This window comes from Petaurus breviceps, unplaced genomic scaffold (assembly GCF_028583685.1).
Source record: "Petaurus breviceps papuanus isolate PSGF00001 unplaced genomic scaffold, PetGlider_PUasm1.0 91133, whole genome shotgun sequence".
NCBI lineage: Eukaryota > Metazoa > Chordata > Mammalia > Diprotodontia > Petauridae > Petaurus > Petaurus breviceps.
Genome location: NW_027187419.1, coordinates 52363926 through 52387950, shown reverse-complemented (window position 1 = coordinate 52387950; position 24025 = coordinate 52363926). Strand labels below are relative to the sequence as shown.

The 24025-nt window shown below is 36.8% G+C and overlaps 1 protein-coding gene across 5 annotated transcripts in view; it reads right to left on the bottom strand.

The window, feature by feature from the left end:
• Nucleotides 1-734: 734 nt before the first annotated feature.
• Nucleotides 735-24025, bottom strand: part of PARP4 (poly(ADP-ribose) polymerase family member 4) — a 114329-nt gene continuing 91038 nt past the window's right edge. For 3 of the 5 annotated variants that reach the window (XM_069080520.1, XM_069080519.1, XM_069080522.1), the window contains 6 exons: nucleotides 22018-22140; nucleotides 11500-12519; nucleotides 11295-11399; nucleotides 10068-10167; nucleotides 5087-5219; nucleotides 735-1373 (listed from right to left, as the gene is read on the bottom strand). In XM_069080520.1, the coding sequence (XP_068936621.1) occupies nucleotides 1172-1373; nucleotides 5087-5219; nucleotides 10068-10167; nucleotides 11295-11399; nucleotides 11500-12519; nucleotides 22018-22140 (1683 nt within the window). In that variant the 3' untranslated portion in view covers nucleotides 735-1171. The remainder of the gene's footprint in view (nucleotides 1374-5086; nucleotides 5220-10067; nucleotides 10168-11294; nucleotides 11400-11499; nucleotides 12520-22017; nucleotides 22141-24025) is intronic. The other 2 variants (XM_069080521.1, XM_069080523.1) reach the window with 2 other exon arrangements.

The window sequence follows — 24025 nt, the reverse complement described above, 5'->3', positions numbered from 1 at the left end:
ATCTTGGGGAGGCTCTTACTTTGGTCATGGCTCTCAGGCAATCCAATAATTTTTAAATGATCTCTCCTGGATCTATTTTCCAGGTCAGTGGTTTTTCCCATGAGATATTTCACATTGCCTTCTATTCTTTCATTTGTTTGGATCTGTTTAACAGCATCTTGATTTCTCATAAAGTCATTAGCTTCCATTTGCTCCAATCTAATTCTGAAGCAATGATTCTCCTCAGTGAGCTTTTGAGATTCTTTTTCCATCTGGCAAATTCGACTTTTTAAGGCATTCTTCTCCTCATTGCCTTTCTGAGCCTCCTTTGCCATTTGAGTCAGTCTGAAAACTCAAAATCTTATGTAAGTGAATGTTGAAAACTAAAAATTAATTATAAGAAAGCATATTAAATTTTTCTTTTAAATGAATAATGTTAAATGCTAAAGGCTTATGAAAACATTAATTTTACTTTCTTGATGTGTATGTTTATTTGATTATTTGTTTTTATGAAGAGTTTTGGATTTTTTAAAAAAATTTTTGAACATGAGGCATTGTCTACAGAAGACCAGGGTTGAACTCCTAATTCTGCCATTTCCTAGGACAAGTCCTTCACCTTCTCTAAGCCTCAACTTTCTTTGTAAAATGGGAGTGATAATACTTGTAGTACTTACTATGTTGTAACTCAATAACTCACTGTCAATGAGAGACAAATTAAATCATGTTAAAATACTGAAGAATACCGAAGACTTAGATTATTTCAAAGGTCAAGTTTATTATATTCATTGAATTTGTGCACAGAGAGTGAACATTTTTTATTTTCTGGTTTTTAGTCCTAAATATGACATACTCAATATTCCTTTTCTAACTCAGAAAACAATGATTTCCTTTAGATAAATTTAATGACAACATGAAATGTTTATGTGTTAAGATTAAACATTTAAGTACTCAAAGAATTAATCACATCAAAATATCAAAGTAAGTTAAACACTAAATTTTCTATATCATAATTATTCTTTTTTATTGCCCACAGATAACATTTGCAAGTAGCTTGTTTTATCTGATTTTCAAATGCCTGGTTTATAAGCTGAATATAATCATAATTTAAATTACATTTCAGTAACTTTCTATTCAAAGTGAAGTACTTTATATACCCCAATGTGAAAAAGCTTCAAATACAATTTGACAAACTTTAGCCTTGACTGTAATTAAGTACTTTGTGAAGAGGAGATCTGGTGCTTATTGGCTGAATTCCCAACAGCTGCTTAGTGGCGGAGTCCCAGTCTTTACCCAGCTCAAGCCGAGAGCAAAGAGATGGATATTGTGCTTCAGTTCTTCTTACCCATTCCACTGCTTTCTTTACTGAATCAAAACTCCAGTACCTGGCACAGGAACTAAGAATAAATATTAAACTTCAAAATATAGCTATAATAAGAAACGAGGCTTGTGGCCTAGAATTTTATATTAGAGGAAACCTTATCATAAATGAAAACATTAGGAATACCACCTTTACATTTAATAAAAACAACTAAATGAGACAACCAAATTCTTTGGTCTGTCCTTCATATCCCTTCATAATAGCAATGATACTTGCACAGTTAGCTCTTGCCCTGGCATAGTCCTTATTGTCATATCTATACTACTGCCCAGAACATCCTTCCAAGGTCTTCCCATTTCCCTATATCCTACCATCTTTATAAGTCAAACCTAAATATTCTCTGTTAATCCTTCCCAGACTGTTCCAGCCCATATTGACCTCTTCCTTTACTTGAATTCATATTGCACTTTTAACCAGTATAACAAGCTAGCATTTAAATAAAGATGGTTTATTAGAGAGGAAATATTGGTAAAATGCTACATCCAGGCTCTGAGAATTATTAGCTGTCTGACTATGCGCAAACACTTAATGTCTCTGAGTGTCAGAGAGTGGTAAAATCTCTAGCACCTAGCTCATGGGGCTGTTGTGAGAAGTATATGCCAAATGCTTTACAAACTTTAAAGTGCTATGGAAGTATATTATCATTATTAACCATTTCATCTACTTTAGTTCTGCTTCCCAATTTACCTCCAAATTAATAGAGCCAGCTTGGTTTTGCAGTAGAATAGCACTGGGTCTGGAGTCAGGAGGAACTGAGTTCAAATCCTGCCTTAGATACTAATTAGCTGTGTGGCCCTGGGTAAGTCACTTCATCTCTGCCTGCCTCAGTTCCCTCATCTGTAAAATAAGGATAATAATAGCACCTACTTCCCAGGATTGTTGTGAGGATAAAAATGACATAATTTTTATAAAGCACTTTACAGATCTTAAAACCCCATAAAAATGTTAACTTATTATTAAGGGCAAGTGTCATAGCTTATACTGCTTTTTGTACTTATGAGAGCTAGGAACATATTAGACACTACTAAGTACTTGTTAATTAAGACTGATGATTTGAAAAGTAGAATACATTTTCCTAAAAACAGTGCTTAAAAAAATCTAACAATACACTTTAAAAGTTCACCTTGATTTTGATTGCTTAAAACAATAAGAAATGGTCACTGCCTTCTTAATATAATTAATGGGATTTTTTTTTTTTGCTTTTGTTTTTGGAGGGGGAAGGCAGGGCAACTGGGGTTAAGTGACTTGCCCAAGGTCACACGGCTAGTATGTGTTAAGTGTCTGAGGTCATATTTGAACTCAGGTCCTCCTGACTCCAGGGCCGGTGCTCTCTCTATTCACTGAGCCACCTAGCTGCACCATGAACGGGATTTCTAAGATCATTATGTTAAGAAGAGATCTGTGAAGAATGCAAAGGATTTCCTTCAAGAGTAGATTTTGAAATAAAATTGTATTGAAATCTCTGCTTTGCTTTGGAAAAGGTTTAGGGATCATGAGTAATTTGAGAATGTTAAACTTTTATACTCTATACTATATGTATACATATATACATACATACACACATATATGAATATATACACATATATGTATATATATTACAAACATATTTTACTATTTTTTTTAATAGTGCTAAGCTTTTCTACCTTTACAAATTCCTACTCAGTATCTCACTGTGGTATGGAGTTGGGCCCAAATTCTTAAAATTTATGCCAGCAGAGCAAATCTAGTTCTATTATGCTGAAAAGGTTTGATGAATGGTCCAAGAACAAACTGTCTGCTCTGAGGACTAACCTAGCTAAGTATCTCCTGTGGGATGGCCATTTAGTGTCCACATTCTTTGGCAACCCATAAGATGGGAAAGATTTCATTAATAAAGTATTCCCTCCAAGATTCAGGTTATAACAGAGAATTGATAGCAGAGGACTGCTAAAGCCTTTCTGGTTCTGCTCCTTTAAGACCTCAGCTCTCCAGTTTGCTCTCACCAGGAAGGAGGGGCATGGGCAGCTTCTCCTGTTTGGCAGATCTTCCTATTTCAGATCTCAGTTACTTTGGTGAAGGACTTTGCCCTATCTAAAGATAACCTGCAAGGGTGTATCCCAAATTCTTGGATCCATACAAATAAATGGCAGGGAATGGTTCTCTTGGCTTTTTTTGGTTCTGGGTCCATTGTCAATTCCAGTCTTTTCACACACAATTGACCACCTCTGGTTCCCCCAAAGTTGTAAAATGTTTTATTTGCACTTGAGTAAGGGCCTCAATTATCCATTTCACCATCTCTGTTTTTGCCACTTAAGACTTCAAACTTTGCTGAAATCTAAAAAAGAAACACCCCTAAATAATAATTTATGTTTTACAATATTCTGGACATAGGAATGTACCTCTATATTATGTTAGAAGAATAGCTAATAGTTCTAATATTGCTTTAATATTGCTTTTTGCAAAGTGTTTTACAAACATCATCACATTTGAGTCTCACCATAATAATCCTGTAAAAGGTTACATGACTTGCTTCATGGTCCTAAAGCATAATGAGTATCAGAGACAGGATTTTAACACAGGTCCCTGCTTACCTCAAGTCCTCTTTAAACTATACCCTGTTGTTTGCAATGTCAATAACATAAGACTATAAGCAAAATGTTTCACCTACTTAAGAAGAAAAACTGATTTCAAGGACTATACAAGTACTCATTTACATAGTACATGTAATAGAGCAATAGAACGTGCCAATTCCCAATAATTTATTGAAACAAATTTCCAGAAGATCTCTACTTGCCAATATTTACTGACCCAATCACTCTTACTACATCCGCTATATGTCCTTGAAAGCAATATACCTGATTATTTTAAAATGTTACATAATTCAGATTGGCTTTTCCTCAAAACATTTTTTATTGAGCGCTTACTATTCATTCAGAGAAGTAAAAAAGAATGTGAACTAAAAAAAAAGGTCACTGAATTTGGTGATTAGCAAGTCAAAAGTACCTTTTGACAAAGCAGTTTCTATAGAGTGATAACAGAAGCCATATTATAAAGGGGTAGAGAAATGAATAGGAGGTAAGGATATAGATATATCAAATGGAGGGAACTCAAGAAGCTTTACAGTGACAGTAGGGAGAGGGAGAAAGGAGGATGGCTATTTGGGGTGCAAGATTTTTTTTAAGATTATAATTAGCATTGTACTAAGTTCTATGAGCTTGACAGAAGCAGCTTGTTAGTCTTATTTTAATACTGTCTTATGATTAGAAGTTGGGAAAATAATAAGGATAGAGGGGCTAGAAGTAGAGGGATGTGGAGAGAACCATTCATTGAAAAGCCTCTCCAGTGGAAGAACTGTAACACCATGAATTTAGATCTGGAAAGTCTATTAGAGATCATCTAGTCTAGAGGTGTCAGGAGAAGAAAAAGATGGGGACAACCGTACCTTGACCAGCAGTGTATTGCCTCTCCTAACCATCAACTTGGTGACTAATGGTAACAATACATATCCAGGGGCAAGATGAGAAATCCCTCCATATCAGAGACCTCTATATGCTTAAGATTGTAGGAAGGTTTATGAAAGCTTAATTTAATCAATGTTTAAACATAAAATTGATTTGCTTCTTGAGATTAGGGATTGTTTCATTGTTTATATCTGAATTTCTAGCAGCTAGCAGGGTTCCTGGCTCATAGCAGGCACTCAGTAAGTGCCTGTTGGTTAACTGATTGCTCAGCACAGACTCTAAAGCACACCTGTAAGCAGCCGTGTCATCTAATTTCATCAGTGACTTGACAGCTATCCCTTCTAGCTCCAGCTTAGTTCGAATGAGCTGCAGCACCAGAAATGTAGCAACCAGCTGCAATACATCTTCTTTTCCTTTGGAACCTAAAAGAAAAGTCCTAACAGTCATTTCTAATTGAGAATATTAATACCACTAAAAATACGAAGACATAATAGTGAATCATGAAACAATATGCAGAACAACACTGTGAAGAAACAGTATTTAATTTAATGTCTTTAATATTAAAGAAGAGTAATATATAAAATTGACACTCACTATGCTACATCACCACAAAGGCAGTTAAGCTCAGCTTGGTTCTGGCAAACTTGAAAGACTTTGACTAAAGGCCTGGTGATGTTGGGTTTTACTTTTTTTTTCAGTATAGTGAAGTTCAGAGAGTCACGTCTCCCAAAAGGTGGCCACCAGGTGATGATGCTTTTTTGGCCATAGCAACTCACAAAACTGAATATTAAGGAGGAATGGTTTTAATCTGCTTTTGTACGAGAAGTTCCCATACTGATTAAATCATAGATCATTTGGAGTAAACTATTGAAATACTTGAGATCATGTATGTATGGTGAAGAGGCACAGCTTTGAGTAATCATTCTTTCTGTTAATGAAGAAAGTCTTACTCAAATACCTACACTAGAGTCCAAGATTACATGTTCAAAGGTGGATCTTGATTTTTTTTGTAGTTTTTGTAGTTTAAAGAAGTCTGAAGTCTTTACTTTAAATCAAAACAAACCTTTGGTGGAACTCTTGTAGTAAAATCTCTAAAAATTATTTTCTAAAATGCCTACATCTTAACAAGTTTTTCACTTTCTTTTTCTTGCTTTTTTGCGACATGTTTAATACAGAAACATGTTATGCATGATTTCACATGTGTAATTGACATATTGCTTGCCTTTTCAATGGGTGGGGGAATGAATGGAAGGGAGAGAAATCAGAACTCAAAATTTTTAAAATTAATATTAAAAATAAATTATTTTTAAAAGAAGAATAATGAAAATTTTAAAATAACTACAATGATAATAATAATTTAAAAATAAAATAAGATACCTACTCCAAAGTGGTCCCCAAGATCATGATTGGTATCTTTTTTAAAAAAAAGCAAACTACTGAATATTAGAGCTGTTTTGACCTGATTATGAAAAAGAATTCTAAAAGTATGAAGACTTTTTCATTTCTGCCAAACCCTGCCTTTAAACTGCAATCTCATTGTGTAGAAATGGAAAAGGCTTTTCAAATGAGTATAGCTTTTTCTTCCTTAACCAGACTCTTTCTTGGGACTGGTGAGAAGGATGAGGGTTCATAGTTACATGTGGCGGCTCAGTATGGAAATGAAGCAGAGAGACATCAATTCTTTTTCCTTTACTGTCCACTTCAGAGAGAGACTGATGAGCCATGAGAGTCTAAAATCTGTTCCTTCTAAAGTGCAGTCAAATGGCCTCCCTATACTTCCACACACACAACATTTTATCTTCTCTCTGCTTCTGTCTGTCCCCCATGCCAAAATATGTAGTCTCTCTTCACTGCCACCTAGCAGAATTTCTAGTTTCCTTCAAAGCTCTGGCCTTTCTTCATTCCTCCCCCAAGTTGCTATTGTTTCCTACTCCAAATTGCCTTATATTTCATCTGATAATATGTGTACATGTTGTCTCCTAGACTGAAATGTGAACTCCATGAAGAGAGGGACCATTTCCCCTTTGCATCTCCAATGCCTAGCCCAGTGTAGCTCAAGCAGCACCTCCAACAGGAAGCCTTCCCTGATTGCCCCCGACTTCTAGAGCAATCCCTCTCAAGCCACTTTATATTGATTTGTATTCTGCACATGCTTGAACGTGTCCCTGTTATCTATCCCATAGCACACATGCTCCTCGAGAATATGGATTGCTTCACTTATTGCCCTTGTATCCTCAGTGCCTAGCACAGAGCCTATCACACACATTATTTACTTAATAAATGTACGTTATTGTTATTTGATTATTTCCTTTCCCAAACCAGTTAAGGAGGACCAAAAGTACAGTAACTATATTTTCTGAAACTCAAGTTGGTCCAACTGGTCTGACATAAATGGTCTTTTTTCTCATCTCTGAATAGCACAAAATGCCTGAAATTGGGAGTGTGCCAGAACACCCAGGAGGTATAGTCAACAAATTCATGAGACAACTAAAAGGGAGAAGCTGAGAGGCAACAGAAGATATGGAACGAGTAAAGAGAGAGAGTGGGAGGATAGAGAAAAAGGCAAAAAGGTAGATCTTGTGGAATGGGGATGGGACCTTGGGGAGTAGCTAAGGGAATAGCTAGTAAAAGGGTCCCAGCAGGGGCAACAAAGGAAAAGAAGGAGCTCTTCCCGATAGGATCTACATTTTCATAGTATCTGTCAATTTTTTACTACAATAATATAAACAAAAAGAACATTGAATGAAAGTGGACACAGTAATTATGCTGACAAGTCTTGGAAAAGTGGATTGGAAGTATCTACCAAGGTATGATGGTAAGGTATCATGGCCAGACTCCCCTAACTCTTTTGCAATTTTCAGTAGAGAATATAAGAGATGGAAAAGCTGATGGCAAGTAAAACTCAAAGAAGCTTTCATTAGCTTAGTTGTGGAAGTCTGGGATTTATATAGTCCCAGAATCTCAGTGTTGAAAGGATCTTGAGGTTCATCAGGTCTAACGCATACCTGACCAGATATATCTTCTATAATAGCCTAAAATAGTCATTAAACCTACCCTTGAAGACCTTCAGTGATGGTAAACTCATTTCCCTTTAAAGACAATCCATTTCAGTTTTGGAAAGTCCTGACTGTTAGGAAAATTTTCATCAACATCAAGTCTGATATTGTTCTGATATTGAAGTTGCAACTTCCATCTACTGTTCCTTGTCCTGTCTTCTGATATCAAGTAGAACAGGCTTAATCCATCTTCAAACTGATATCCTTTTTAATATTTGAAAGGCAGCTAGATGGTGGAGTGTATAGAGTGCTGGAGTTTCAATCTGGCCTCAAACACTTTACTAATTGTATAGTCTTGCTCAATTCACTTAACTCTCTTTGCCCCAGTTTCCTTATCTGTCAAATGAGTTGGAGAAGGAAATGACAAACCACTGTAGTATCTTTGCCTAGAAAACCCCAAATAGGGTTACAAAGAGTCAAACATGGGGCAGCTAGGTGGCGCAGTGAATAGAGCACGGGCCCTGGAATCTGGAGGACCTGTGTTAAAATCCAGCTGTGTGACCTTAACACTTAGCCATGTGACCTTGGGCAAGTCACTTAACCCCAAATGCCCTGCATTCCCCACTCCAAAAAAAAGCAAAAAAAGGAGTCGAACATGACTGAAAAAGATTCAGCAACTAATACTTGAACACAGTTATTACATTCCTCCTAAATGTTCTCTTTGCCAGGGTAAATATCTTTAATTTAATTAACTGATAATAGTGGCATGGTCTCCAGTCCCTAAATCATTCCAGCATCCCTCTGCAAAACATGCTTGAGCTTGTTCATATCTCCACTAAACTGTGCCACCAAGAACTAAAAATAGTACTCTACATATGGGCTAACCATCTTAATTTATAATAGGACTAACACATGCCATGTTCTCACATGATCAAGCCCTAATAAAGTCTAGCATAGAATATTGTAATAGTCTCCTAATTTCTCTTCTTGCATCCTACAACTTCTCAAATTCATGCTCAATATGTCTGCCAAATTAATATCACTGGAACAGCAGGTTAGACAATGTCATATTCCTGCTCAAAAACTTTAGTAGCTTCCTATTCTTAGGAAAATGGATAACCTCCTCAGGCTAACATTTTCTTGTTCTGTAAATGTTTTATTGATACCTTTCACTTCTCACTATCTCTCCCCCCTTGCTCCCCCAAAGAACCTTCTCTGAGTTCTTATTAGAACTTAGAGTCAAGCAAAATAAACTCACAGTACATTGTGGATCTCACATTTGAAGCACTTTCAAACTGGCTACAGCCTATCTTTACAGGTTTAGTCCCCTTCACTCATTCTATATTCCATCCAAACTGGACCACAAGCTGTACTTGGAGCTTAACATTCTGGCTCTCATCTCTGTCCACTGCCTAGAATGCCGCCTCCCTTTTTGCCTTTGCCTCCTTAATATACTATCTTCTTTTCAAGGTTCAGCTCAAGTGTCATATTTTAAATGAAACCTTTCCAGACATTATTGTTCCCACAAATGTTAATGCTTTCTCCTCTCAAGTGATCTCTGTGTCCATGCTGTATCCCACCCTCAGTAGACTAGAGGACCGGTATTGTTTCATTTTTGTATTGCCATTACCTAACAGCGTGCTTTGCACATAAGAGCTTAATGGACACTTAATGACCAATCACATACAGAGGCATAAATTCAGATATTACTTTGGGCCATTCCTTCTCAGCATTTCTCCCTAAGAAGTGGTGAAATTAAGCCAAAGTCTATATTTAGCCTGGAGACTAGGGGTTTGCCAATCTACCTTTATTAGCATTCTTTTGATCACAGGACCATAGATTTGGAGTTGGAAAGGACATCAGAGATCATCTAGTTCTACTGCTTCATTTTACAATTGAGAGAACTGGAACTTAGAGAGATGAAGGGATATCTCAAGGTCACCCAGGGAGTAGCACCAAAGAAGAGTTTAAACCCAGATCCTCTTAACTCGAAATCCAGCCCTATTTTCACTATGCCACACTCCCTCTCCCCAGCTGAGGCCTTCAAGGTCAAGAGACAAAATTTTGAAGCTGTATCAGTATCTTCCTCCTAGCAGTACAATCAAGATATTAACAATGTTAATCCTTTGGCTAATTTCAAAGTATTTAACCATTTAAAGGTTTTAAAGGTAAGCACATAAATAGATTTATTCTGAATGCAGAAAACAAAAAAAATTCTTTTATAGTTAATATAATCATTCCATTTGATGAATGTTAGAAAAGAAATGAGTTTACCTAGGGATTGAATGCCTTTTTGTACAAGAAAGATGTTTAAATTATTCACATTCAGGTTTAAAATAAGCCCAAGTTCAAGATTAAGTTTCCAAAAGCCCTCCTGTAAAATTAAGGGGAAAAATAAAGAATAGCAATTAGAATTTCATCTTGTAATGAAAAAAGTGATAAATTTTACCTATTTTAATTAATTCATTTTATATTTTAATTCAATCAAGATTTTTTAAAATCTGTATTCCTATAGTGTTAAAATGCATAATAGAGTCCAATAAATCTTACTACTGAAAATATATCACATTATAATTTTCTGAATACTACAAAAGCTAAACTCTTTTTTTAAAAAAGCAATTGGGGTTAAGTAACTTGTTCAAGGTTACACAGCCAGTTATTTCTGGGTGTGGTGCTGAGTATCTGAGCCCAGATTTGATCCCCAGGTCATCCCGACACTGGAGCCAGTACTCTTACTTGCTGAGCCACCTGGCCTCCCCAAAAGCTAAACTCTTGATAGCATTTATAAGAAGGTAGATCAGCAGTAAAGCTGATTTAAAAAAAAAATGAATCTGAACTATAAATGTTCTTAGGTATATCAACATTTTCAAGTTTAATGTCTAAGTATCCAATGTTATGTAAATTATTGGAAGTCTCTACATGACCCATATGGAACTTTGGACATCCTGATCTCCATCCAAAGGGAGGGATTCTTGGCGGTTCAGAGTATCACAAAAAGTACTAAGACAGGTAGAGACACAGGTTAAAGTGTAGATATTTATGCAGGTCTGATCTTTAAAATGTTACTGGTGTGCTCAATCACTTATCATCAGTGTTTCCAATAAAATTAACAATTATAACTAATGAGTTAGGTCTTATTATCAGCATAGGAGTTCAGTGTATAGAATATTCATCTGCTTAGTCTAAGATAGGATTAATTTGTGACTGTTAGTACATTTGGAAACATATTTATAGTCTAAAGAGATGATGCATGGAAAACATACATATTATGTACATATATGCACATGTATGTGTATACAACATATAGTTTACTTGTATGTATATATACACATATATAAGATTATACGTGTAACAAAGGCTATGGTTCATAAATGAAAACTGAAAAAAAAACCCTTGAAAAACATATATAAATTTAAAAACATATACATTTAAAGTTTTTTGTCCCTTTTAAAAACTAATTTAGAAATAGCCAAGAGCTTCAAAAGATGTAAAGACAGATACCTCACTCTGAAGCCTAAAAACCTGAGTCCAAAACACCAAATTCTCTTTAATACCACTCAACCAACTTGGTATGACGTGGGTCATATCAGTCTGGTGTTTTTGTGTCTGAAAGGCAAAGATAAAATCAGTAAAAGAATTCTTTCATGTTAATGTTTATACAGATCTTATCCTAGTTTATTTATGTTTCCAAAACACATTGCCTTACCTTAACAATTGATGGAGTAACATCTTGTACTACAGAGCTCTTCATTGTAAATGAAAAAGCTGAAGACACTACTTCTGATCTAGTATGGCTGGATGGAGAAGATGGAGGCCATGGTGGTTGTTCATTATTTTTCATTCCAAAACCATGTCCTTGACTTGATGCAAACACTTGCATTTCCCCCCCAAATAATGATGAGCTTCCACAATCAATTTCTGGAGGGCAGGGAGACCCTTGCTGAACTTTTAAAAATGATTCACTCCTTCTCCTAGATCTTCTAATCTTAAGTGAGTCTAACTGAGACCTAGAAAGAATTTGGGCAGAACCAAAAAAAGGAGGAGAAAGAGAAGAATCTGAAAGAAGAGTAGGAAGTGGAGGAGGAGGAAGATTGCCAAGAGGAGGAGAGCTGAGAATGTTACCTGAATGTTGGACTAAAGGAGAAGGAAAAAGAGAGTTTGTAGAACAAAGACGAGGAGTAGGGAGAGGACCACAAGGTAAGCCAAGGTCTGAATAACTATGGGAAAAGAAGGTACTAGAAGGTAAGGAACTACCCAGAGAAAGAGGACGGAGAGGGGGAGGGGAAGAAATTGAAGAGCAAAGAGTGAAAGGGTTTGCACCCTCCCAATCCAGTTTTTCATGTTTATTAAGTAAAAATGTCATGTCTGAATCTTTCTGAAAAGTTAGATCTAATGCCTTGGCACGGTTGTACTGGTCAGAAGCAAGGAGGAGTTTTTCTGCTGATGTTTTTGGTAATGCATCATGGGAAAACTCTAAGAAATGAGATGGAGCAGAACAGATTCCCTCCATAGGAGAATCCAATACTAAGTCCTCAGGTATGCATGAGCTTTTTCCAGTCTTTCTTCTTGGCCCGCCCCAAAGACGACGTAGTGCTGAATGTTTCCTCACAGGAGAAGTAATGTTTGAAAAAGTAGCATTCCCTGAACCTAACCCAAAAACAACTGGATCTTCATTAGGAGTTGTAAAACTTTTCTGCTTCCTTCTTCTGACATGTTTTTGTTGAGCCTGTGATAGTTTGTGAAGGAAAGGGAAAAACAGAACAAAATACAGAATTTCAGTCTTTCAAGCAGTTGAACAACTATGTCCCTTACCAAGGAAAGAACATTTGAGAGAGGTGATTTCCAAAGTAACCTAAATTGAGACAACAGGAAACAAAAACTCAAGGTACATGAGATATAAATTAATTCTCCTAATATAGCTACATGAATAAGACACTAAGGGTTTTCTAAAGATTTTAAAACTTTTATTATACTCCAGTTACTCTTTGGATATTTTTCCCAGTTTCCTGCTTTTCCTTCTAATTTTGGCTGCATTGTTTTTGTTTGTCTAAACCCTTTTTAATTTAATGTAATCAAAATTGTCTACTTTATCTCCTATTATCCTCTCTATCTCTTATTTGGTCTCTTATCCATAGATCTGATAGGTAATTTTTTCTATGCTTCCCTAATTTATTTATATCACTCTTTATGTCTGAATCATGTATCTATTTTGAGCTTATCTTGGTATATGATGAGAGATGTTGGTGTATGCTTAGTTTCCACCAGACTGTCTTCCAACTTTTCCAGCAGTTTTTGTTGAATAGTGAGTTCATGCCCCAATACCTTGGATCTTTGGGTTTATCAAACACTAGGATACTGTGATCACATTTCTGTACATTGTGTCCCTAATCTATTCCACTGATCAATACTTTATCTCTCACCCAGTCCCAGACTGTTCTGATGATTATTGCTTTGTAGTATAGTGTGAGATCTGGTAGTGCTAAGCAGCCTTCTTACATTTTTTTACATCCATTCCTTTGATATTCTTGACCTTATATTCTTCCAGATAAATTAAAGTTATTCTTTTTTTTTCTAGCCCTATAAAATAATTCTTTGGTAGTCTGATATTCTATTGGTATGGCTTTGAATAAGTAAATTAATTTAGGGACTATTGTCATTTTTATTATATTGGGTCAGTCTACCCATGAGCAATTGATATTTATTCACTTATTTAGATGTCTTTATTTGTGTGAAGTGTACTTAGAGTAATTATATTCATAGAGTTTTATAATTGTGTTCATATAGTTCCTGTCATGTCTTGGGAAATTGACTCCCAAATATTTCACACTGTATCAATTATTTTAAGTGGAATTTTTCTTTCTATCACTCTCTGCTGGGTTTTGTAGGTAATATATAGAAATGCTAATGATTTGTATGGGTTTATTTTATATCTTGAAACTTTTGCTAAAGTTGTTAATTGTTTCAACTAGTTTTTCAGTTATTTCTTTAGGGTTCCATACTATCATATCTTCTCCAAAAGTGATAATTTTGTTTCTTCATTGTCTATTCTTATTCCTTCAACTTCTTTTTTCTTGCCTTATTATTATAGCTTGCATTTCTAGTACAATATTGAGTAATAATGGTGATAATGGGCATCCTTGCTTCACCCCTAATCTTACTGAAAAGGTTTCTAGTTTATCCCTACTACAGATAATGCTGACTCTTTTTTTTTTTTTTTTGCCTTTTTGGAGGGCAGTTGGGGTTAAGTAATTTGCCCAAGGTTACACGGCTAGTTTTTTTTTCTGTGGGTGTGTGATAAGAATGTAAATTTTAAAGATCTTCCCTGCCCCTAGGCTAATGTGCACCTGAAGCCTGGGGTGGGAGGCTTGTTTTTCAGTAGATACCTCTTGATTGGCCAGTAGTCAATAAGGTTGTTACATTCTCTGAGCCAGGAGAAGGCTATATAAGCCCTGATGTGTAGCTTTGTTTTGGGACTCACTTTGAGAAGTGTTCTGTGATTTGATCTGAATTCTGGGAAGCCGTTGTTGAGAGTCCCCCGGCTTTGAAACCCAGATGTTATTTGGTATGGATGTAATGGTTGCACAGTTTGGAAAGCTGTGTACTTGATCTGTTTTTGTCTTGATAATACTGTCTGTATATTCTGAAGTTTGGGGTGCTGACCTTTTTCCCCTGAACGAGGTAAATGATACATATCTGACTGATTAAAGTAAACTTGTTAACCCATTTTGAGTTGCTTTTCTTTATCAAAGCAGATCCAAGAAACTGTGGTAGCTGCAAACCCTGAGGACGCTTGGGGTGCTTGCTGCTACAGGGTGTTAAGTGTCTGAGGCTGGAACTGAACTTGGGTCCTCCTGACTCCGGGGCCCGTGCTTTACTCACTGTGCCACCTAGCCACCCCGATAATGCTGACTCTTGGTTTTAGATAAATACTATTTATCATTTCTAGTGTTTTTAATAGGAATGGGTGTTGTATTTTGCCAATAGTTCTTTAAACATCTAAGGACAGAAACAATTTTTATTTTGCTTTTGTTATTGATATTATATTATAGTTTTCCTAATATTGAATGAGACTTGAATTCCTGGTATAAATCCAAGCTAGTTGCAGCGTATGATCTTTTTGATATATTTTTTTAGCATTTTATTTAAAATTTTTTTTGTCAATATTCATTAGGAAAATTGGTCTAAAGCAGGGGTGGCCTCAAGGCCACAGGTTCTCCACCCAGGTCTAAAGTTTTCTTTCTCTGTTTTTGTTCTCCCTGGGTTAGGTATCAAAACCATATTTGTGTCATAGAAGCAATTTAGTAGGATTCCTTTACTCATTTTCCCAAATAGTTTATATAGTATTGGAATTAACTGTTCATTAAACATTTGGTAGAATTCACTTGTAAATCCAGTTGGTCCTGGGAACTATTTCTTAGGAAGCTCACTTATACCTTGTTCAATTTCTTTTTCTAAGATAGTTTTTTAAGTATTTGACTTTTTCTTCTGTTAATTTGGGCTACTTATGTTTTTGTAAATATTTATCCATTACATTTAGGTTTTCAGTTTTATTGGCATATAATTAGCAAAATAGTTCCTTATAATTTCTCTTAATTTCATCTTCATTGGTGGTATCTTCACCTTTTTCATTTTTGATACTAGTAAGTTGTTTTTTTCTTTATTTTTAAAAATCAAATTAAATAACTGTGTATATCCTTTGATCCAACAATAGCACTATTAAGTCTGTATCCCAAAGAGATCATAAAAGAGAGAAAAGGACCTACGTGTACAAAGATATTTATATCAGTTCTTTTTGTGGTGGCAAAGAATTGGAAGTTGAGGAGATGCCCACCAATTATAAATTGTGATATATGAAAGTAATGGAATACATATTCTATAAGGAATGATGAGTAGGCAGAGTTCAGAAAAACCTGGAAAAATTCACATGAACTGATGCTGAGTGAAGTGTGCAGAACCAGGAGAACATTTTATACCGTAACAGTACAGTAATATTGTGTGAGGATGAGCTCTGATAGACTTAGCTCTTCTCAGCAATATAATGATCTAAGACAATTCCAAGGGACTCATGGTGGAAAATGCTATCTACATCTAGAGAAAGAACTATGGAGTATGAATGCAGAATGAAACATACTATTTTCTCTCTCTCTCTCTCTCTCTCTCTCTCTCTTTTTTCCCCTCTTTCTTGTGGCTTTTCCCTTTGGTCCTGATTCTTCTTTCTCAACATGACTAATGTAGAAATATGTTTAATATGATTGTACAAGTATAGCCTATATCAGATTGCATGCTGTCTTGGGGAGGGGGGAGAGAGAAAAATTCAGAACTCAAAATCTTATAAAAGTGAATGTTAAAAACTAAAAATAAATTTTTAAAAATTACCAAAAAATTAAATTAAATAACAGTTTATCTATTTTATTTTTTTCATAAAACTAACTCCTAATATTTATTTATTAGTTCAATTATTTTTACTTTCTATTTTATTAATCTCTCATTTGATTTGTAGGATTTCTATTTTGGTACTTAATTGGAGATTTTTAATTTATTCTTTTTCTTGTTTTTTTTTTTTTAGTTGCATGTCCAATTCATTGATTTGCTCTTTCTCTCTTTTACTGATCTAAGCATGGAGATATATAAATTTTCCCCTAAGTTCTGCTTTAGCTATATCCCACAGATTTTGGTATGTTGCCTTATTGATGTCATTCTCTTTAATAAAATTATTATTACTATGAATTGTTCTTCAACCCCCTCATTCTTTAGGATTAGAATATTTAGTTTCCAATTAATTTTTTTTAAGCAATTGGGGTTAAGTAATTGTAATGTAATGCCAAGCAAAGGCAACTTCCCAAGGTTCAGAATACCAGCATAGGTGCTCTCCATTTTATTCAGTGACAAATTAAGAACAGAGAAGATCAAAATATGACATCATTCAAAATACAGCATTTACTAAGTGTGATTAAATAATCTCCAAGTACTACCCCACCCCAGGACCTTACATTCATTTAATCAATTACAAAGTCCCAGTTCTAAATACTACTCCACCCCTAGGCTGTACCTTCATTTAGTCCATCACAAATGGAGATTAGTTTCCAATCATTAAGTAAAGTACATTCATTTGTTCAACCATAGAACACAAAAAGGTCAAAAGTTCCCCACCCTTGAATCAATTGGGGCTAAGTAACTTGCTCAAGGTTATGGCCCAGTTATTTTGTGTGGGTATTAAGTATCTGAGGCTGGAACCTATCCCAGTCTCCCAACTCTGGGGCTGGCACTCTTATTCAATGTGCCACCTGGCCACCCCTCCAATTAATTTTTAATCTATTCTTCAAAGGCCCCTTATTGAATGGAATTTCCCCACACAAATGGTAAGAGAATTTGCATTAGTTTGCTGCTAATGACCTTCACTGATTAATAACATACACACTTGTCATATATCAAGACCACAGAAGGAGGTGATAGCACTTTATACCCTACTTAGATCACCCCCACATTATACACAAGGTAGAAAACTAGAGATGAACATAGTTACTTTTAGTGGAATATAGTCCACTTTTAGGATAAATAGATTTTGCATTTGTTTTCTTTATAAAAAAAGAGGAATAGTAGCATATGTTGAATTGGGGTACTGACAATGAGATTGTTAATTAGTGATACTTTATTATAAATATTTTGATAGAGTTAAGTATAAGAACTGGACCTATGAGGTTACATAAAATTCTCAGATGAGGAAATTCTCACTACCATTACAAGTCATTACTCCTTTGTAAAATACAGTCTTCAGAGAGTTGCCCTGAACTCTGATATTAAGTGATTTGCCCAGAGTCACACAGCTAGTATGTGTCAGAGGCAGGACTTGAATTTGGGTTTCCCTGACTTTGAGGTCAGCTTTCTATTCCCCATGCCATCCTGCCTCTCTATTTAGAAAAGTAAACATATTTTTAAAAACATTTTCAATGCAGCTATGGTTTTCTGGGAGTGGGGCAACAAAATAAAAGTCCTGGATCTATAGTTTCAATCTCTTGCTTACAGCTAGTAGAGCTGGGGGGTGTGGTACAAAGAAAACTTATCAGCCTTTTCTCTCTTTAATATTAGCCTAAATGACATATATTCATATCTTCTATGAAATGTCAATCAGTCAATAAATATTTATTAAATGTCTTCTTTGTGTTGCTAGGGATACAAAAAGAGTTAAAAGATAGTCTCTGCTCTCAAGGAACTCAATATCTAAAAGGGTAGGACAGCAAGCAAACAAATATGAACAAAAAATAAAAAAACTATATGTGTGTATATATATTTTTATATACATATGCATGAAAAAATAAGAAATAATTAAAAGAAGGAAGGCAATGGAATTAAGAAGGATTGGGAAATGCTTTCTGTGGAGGATGGGATTTTAAATGGGTCTTGAAGGAAGCCAGGGAAGCCAGGAGGCATCCCAGAGATGAGGAGAGAGAATATTTCAGGCATGAGGAATAGAGAAAATGACTTCAGTCAAGAGTTGGAATGTCTTATTTGAGGAACAGGAAAGAGGCCAATATCACTGAATGGAAGAGAATGTGGTGCAGAATAAGCTGTAAAAAGGCTGCAAAAATGGTGGGGGCACATGGAAGTAGTTAGAATATAGAGGCCTTTGAACAACAAACAGATTTTGTATTAGATCCTAAAGGTGATAAGGAGCCACTGGAGTTTATTGAATGAAGAGGGGGCAGAATGATGTGGCTGAAGCTGTGCTTTAGGAAAATCACTTTGGCAGCTGAAGGGAGGATGGAATGAAGTGGGGAGAGACTTGAGGCAGACAGATATACCAGTAGGATATTGTGAGAATCAAGGTGTGAGGTGATGAGGGCCTGTACTAGAGAGGTAGCAGGGTCAGAGGAGAGAAGGAGGGGTATTCGAGAGATGTTGCAAAGGTGAAACCAACAGCCCTTGGAAATAGCTTGGATATATGGGGTTAGGGACAGTAAAGGGGCCAGGATAACTCCTAGGTTGTGAGCCTGAGGGACTAGGATGATGGTGTTGATCTCTACAATAACAGGGAAGGCAAGAGGCAGAGAAGGTTTAGGGGGAAAGATAATTAGCTCTGTTTTGGACATGTTGCGTTTAAAATATCTACTGAACATCCAATTCAAGATGTCTGAAAGGTAGTTAGAAATGAAAAATTATAGGTCAGGAAAGGTAGATTTGAGAATTATTAACATAGAAATGGTAATTAAATCCATGGAAACTGATGAGATCAACAAGTGAAGTGCTCTAGAGGGAGAAGAGAAGAAGTCTGAACCCTGAGGGACACCTACAATTAGAGGGCATGATCTGGAGAAGGATCCAGCAAAGAAGATAAGTCAGAAAGGTAGGAGGAAAACCAGGAGAGAATGGTATCCTGAAAACCTAGAGACAAGAGAGTATGCAGAAGGAGATGGTGATCAATAGTGTCAAAGGAGAATGTCATGGAGAATTAAGATCAAGAAAAGGCCATAGGATTTGGCAACTAACAGATCCTTAGGAATTTTGGAGAGAGCTATTTTAGTGGGATTATGAGATCAGAAGCTCAGTTGTAAAGTGTTAAGAAGTAAGCAAGAGGATAGTGGAAGCACCTCTTGTAGATGGCCTTTTCAAGGAGTTTGACCACAAAGGGTAGAAGAGATATAGAATGATAGTGGGGATAGAAGAATCAAGTGAGGGTATTTTGGAGATGGGGGAAACATAGATATGTTTCTAAGTAGAGAGGAAGGAACCAGTAGACAGAGAGATATTAAAGATAAGTGAGAGAGTAAGGATGACAGAGGGGGCAGTCTGAAGGAGGCTATGGGATGGAATGAAATCATTTGTGGAATGGGGGGCTTTGATACGGTGCAAGGCTAACTCATCATGTGAGACAAGGGTGAAGGAAGAAACAGTAGCAGAAGACATCTGAGTCATGAGATGAAGAGAAGATAAAGGAGTTCACAGCAAGTTTTTTTGTAAAATATGAGGCAAGGTTCTCAAATGAGTGGGTGGGGGAAGAGGGAACCTTGAGAAGTTTGAGGAGGGATGCAAAGATTTGGAAGAGCTGCTATGGAGAGTGAGACAGTGAGTTGATTAGGGAGGTGAAGAAGGACTACCTTTTTCCAAATTGCAATGCTGAACTGGGTGCTGAGGGCCCTGCTGAGGTTGTCTCCACTGTCATTCAGCAGCACTAGTGTCAGAATTAAGGAAGTTAATGGTGGGAGTCATCCAAAGCTAAGGCTTGCTTGGTAGGGTACAATTGTTTATATAAGGGAGCCAGGGACTCAAGAGAAGAAAATAGTATATGTAGAGTTGAGCTGATTCACTGAGGAGTCAAGATGTGGAAAAAAGTAGAGAGTGCCCAGTGCAAAGGAGACGGCCTGGGAAAGAACAGAGAGGTTGAGGGATTGGAGGTCATGGTGTGGAAAAGTACTAGGGTTTGGTAAGGGAAAGCAGATGGAGAGGCAGAAAGTCATCAGATTTTTATCAGAGAAGGAGATTTCAGAACTCTTGAATGTGAAGGTGGTGCATTTGTGGAGGACGGCAAGATGAAGAGTAAGATCATCTATGTGTGCAGCTGAGATGAGGTGGAGGAGTATGTCATGGCAAGTGAGTTGACTAAAGAACTGAGTGGTTAGGATGTTTGAGGGAGAATCAATGCATATGTTAAAGTCCCCTAGTAGAAGAGTAGGAGCTAACAAGGAGAGAAAAATCGTGAGCCAGGTACCAAACTCTTTTAGGGAGGAAGGAGAGTGACCTGGACACCTGTGAACAACATCTACCTGGATTTTGATAAAGTGGTAGATATGAATAACATGAATCTTAAAGAAGGCGAGGTTACTGAATGATAGAGGCAGGGGGAGAAACTAAATGTGGCAATGGGGATCAAGGATTATTCCAACTTCCCAATCTTGACTAGTGAACTAGTAAGGAGAATAAACAAAGGTACAAGCAGTATTGGAAAGGCTGTGTCATCAGGAGGAAGCCATGTTTCAGTGATTACTATTTGTTGAAAGGCATGGGAGAGGAAGAGTATTAGGATGAAAGAAGTTTGTTGCCTATGGAACAGGAATTCCAGAGGGCACAGTGGAAAGGGTAGATAGTGCTTAGTTGGGATTTTGGGGTAGCAGGGTTGAGGATGATAGGAAAATGGGGTTCAGAATCATTGGTATGGCTCTAATCAGATGAGAGAATGTTCATCACTGAGTGGAAGGAAGCACTAGTGGAAGACTAGAGATCAAGCAGGAGACAAGCACAACATGAAATGGAATGTACTTGGTTAGATGGTCAAATGGGAGGCCTTATTTCACCACTTGTCTTATCTCCAAAGGCTGGGATTCCATTGTATTTATTGTCTGTGTCATCTGGACCAGGAATTAATCATAACACTTTTATACTGTTATTTAATTGGTTCACACACATATTACACATATATATGCAAAATATATGATGTGTATGTATGCATATACATATACATATATGTGTATATATCTAATTTCCCCTTTTGGCTATAGATACTATATAAGTTCTTTGACAGCAGGAATAATTTCCTCATTTTTAAAAATCATTTAAAGTACCTTCCATAGTTCAATGTATGTAGGAGGTGCTCAGTAGATATTGTGCTATTTTTGTTGTGGCAAAGAATTAGAGACTGAAAGGGGAGCCTATTAGTTGGTCAATGGCTGAACAAAGTTGTGGTTTATGTTTGTGATGGAATGCTATTGTGCATTCCATAAAAAAACCATCTAAAAACCTGAGAAGACATTTTATGAAGTGGTGAAAAGTAAAGTAAGCAGAACCAGGAGAATAATTTACACAATAACAACAGTATTGTAAAGACAAACAACTTTTAAATATTTAGGAAATTTGATCAATAAATGGAACCAGCTTCAATTCCAGAGGACTCATGATGAAGCATACTATGTATTTCCAGATAGAGACAGGATGGATTTAGAGTGCAGATTGAAGCATTTTGGGGGTGATATGGTTAATGCAGGAATTTTTTTGACTACACATATTTGCAGTGGATTTTGTTTTTGCTTTTTCAGTGGTTAGGGGAGAGGAAGGTTGGAGGGAGAAAATTTGAAGATCAAAATAAAATAAAACTGAATTAAAAAAAAATAAAGCTGTGGGGAAAGTATGCATATGTGTATGGCCACTAACCAACTTGATTCAAGAAGGTTCGTTTTGAAAAATAGTTATTTAATATAAATAAAGACTGTATCATAAATTTCACATTAAGACTTACCTCCTCCACTGCATACTCTGACTGTTCCACCTCCCAATCCATGTATGGCAGAAAGTCTATGTCTTCTGTAGTGATAAGTTCCAAAATATCTGGAGTATCAGGATCCAGTGATTTATTGTCATCCTGAGTACAAACAAGTGAATTTAGAACTGATTTTTGTAATAAAGCTTTCATGATTTCATAGTCAGAGCACAGAAGACAGTAAGTCCCAAATTGGGAACACTCCTTAGAATTAGAGGATGAAGTCAATAAATATCACCTGCTAAAACTGAAGCCAATCAAAATAAATCCACAAGATTAATCAGCTGCAAAAGTGGATGAGCTATTTACATGACTAGGTAGCTTTAAAGAAATCAAGAAAATAACCAAAATGTAACTTGCTGTAGTCAATTCAATTCAACATAAGCTTTTGATGGCCACATATACATATTAAAGGCCAGGAATTTGGCTAGGCTAGGGGAAGACCTTACCCTGTGATCTTTTCTTCTAACACTCATTTTTAAAAAACAGCAAAACTGATATGGGATTGAGGAATTAGGGGGTGGGGGTGATCATCATTACCAAACCTAGAGAATCCCTGGAAATTTGCTACAAGGGTAGCATTTAAAGGGAAACTGGCTAGGAGCAATTAAATATGGAGTAAGATGGACTTTTCTCTAAACCATGGCTTTGTTGGAGTTTCTGCCTTAAAAAAAAAAAAGCTGTGAAGATGGTGGAGTAGAAGCATGACCTCTGAGCAGCTCCGGCTTCCACATTCCCCAATCAATGTAAAAAGGGGACTCTGAACAAACTTTGGAGCTGCAGAACCCACAAAATGACACAGAGAAGTTAACCTCCCACTGAGGACAGCCTGGCAGGCCAGAAGGAATTGGCCAGTGCGGCGCTCTGGGAGCCAAGCCCAGGCCTGTGACTGGGAGGTTTTAGCCCCAGGGTGGGCCTGACCAGCCGCCTGTTAGAGGGACTCCAGATCAGCAGCATCTGTGGCCGTTTCTAGAATTATCAACATATAGATGTGAAGGATAAAGTGAGAGGTCAGTGCAGTCTGGACTTTGGGACCCAGTAAGTGGGAGTATATCAGCTTTTGCCCCCAAGGTGAGAAGCCACTGAGATACCAGCACAGCAAGCCAGCACCATGTGGCAGCCTCAGCTCCTGGCCTGCAGAGTGTAGGGGGACCAAACGACCAGTCTAAGGGGTAATTGCTCTTGCTTTAACCTGCTTGGATCTGGATTGCGGTCTAGGGTGGAGGTCCTGGGGTGTGTGTCCAGCTTGCCAGAGCATGTGGAGGCCTCAGAGACGGCCATATAATACCTCCAGCAGCTGAGAAACCCCCAGCATTTCGGACGAAAGCTCTCCTGTCTGGTGGCAGAATCCTACTGTGGCAAAAAGCTCAGGGGTCAAGTGACTGAGGGGTGACATGACCAGGCAAAGGAAACAAAGCAGACAGAAGATTCCAACATTAGACTCCTATTTTGGGGACAAAAAGGAGAAAAGCATGAAACAGGAGGAAGACAGCAAAGTCTGAACTCCTGCACCAAAAGCTTCAAAGGAAAATATGAACTGGTTACAGGCCATAGAGGACCTTAAGATGCAGATAAGGGAAGGGAAGGAAAAATTAGTAAAAGAAATGAGAACGATGCAAGAAAATTACGAGAGTCAACAGCCTGACTGAGGAAAATAACACCTTAAAAAATAGATTAACTCAAATGGCAAAAGAGACTCAAAAAGTCAATGAGGAGAAGAATGCCTTAAAAAGCTGAATTTGCAAGATGGAAAAAGAATCTCAAAAGCTCACTGAGGAGAATCATTGCTTCAGAATTAGATTGGAGCAAATGGAAGCTAATGACTTTATGAGAAATCAAGATGCTGTTAAACAGATCAACAAATGAAAGAATAGAAGGCATTGTGAAATATCTCATGGGAGAAACCACTGACCTGGAAAATAGATCCAGGAGAGAGAATTTAAAAATTATTGGACTACCTGAAAGCCATGATCAAAGAAAGAACCTA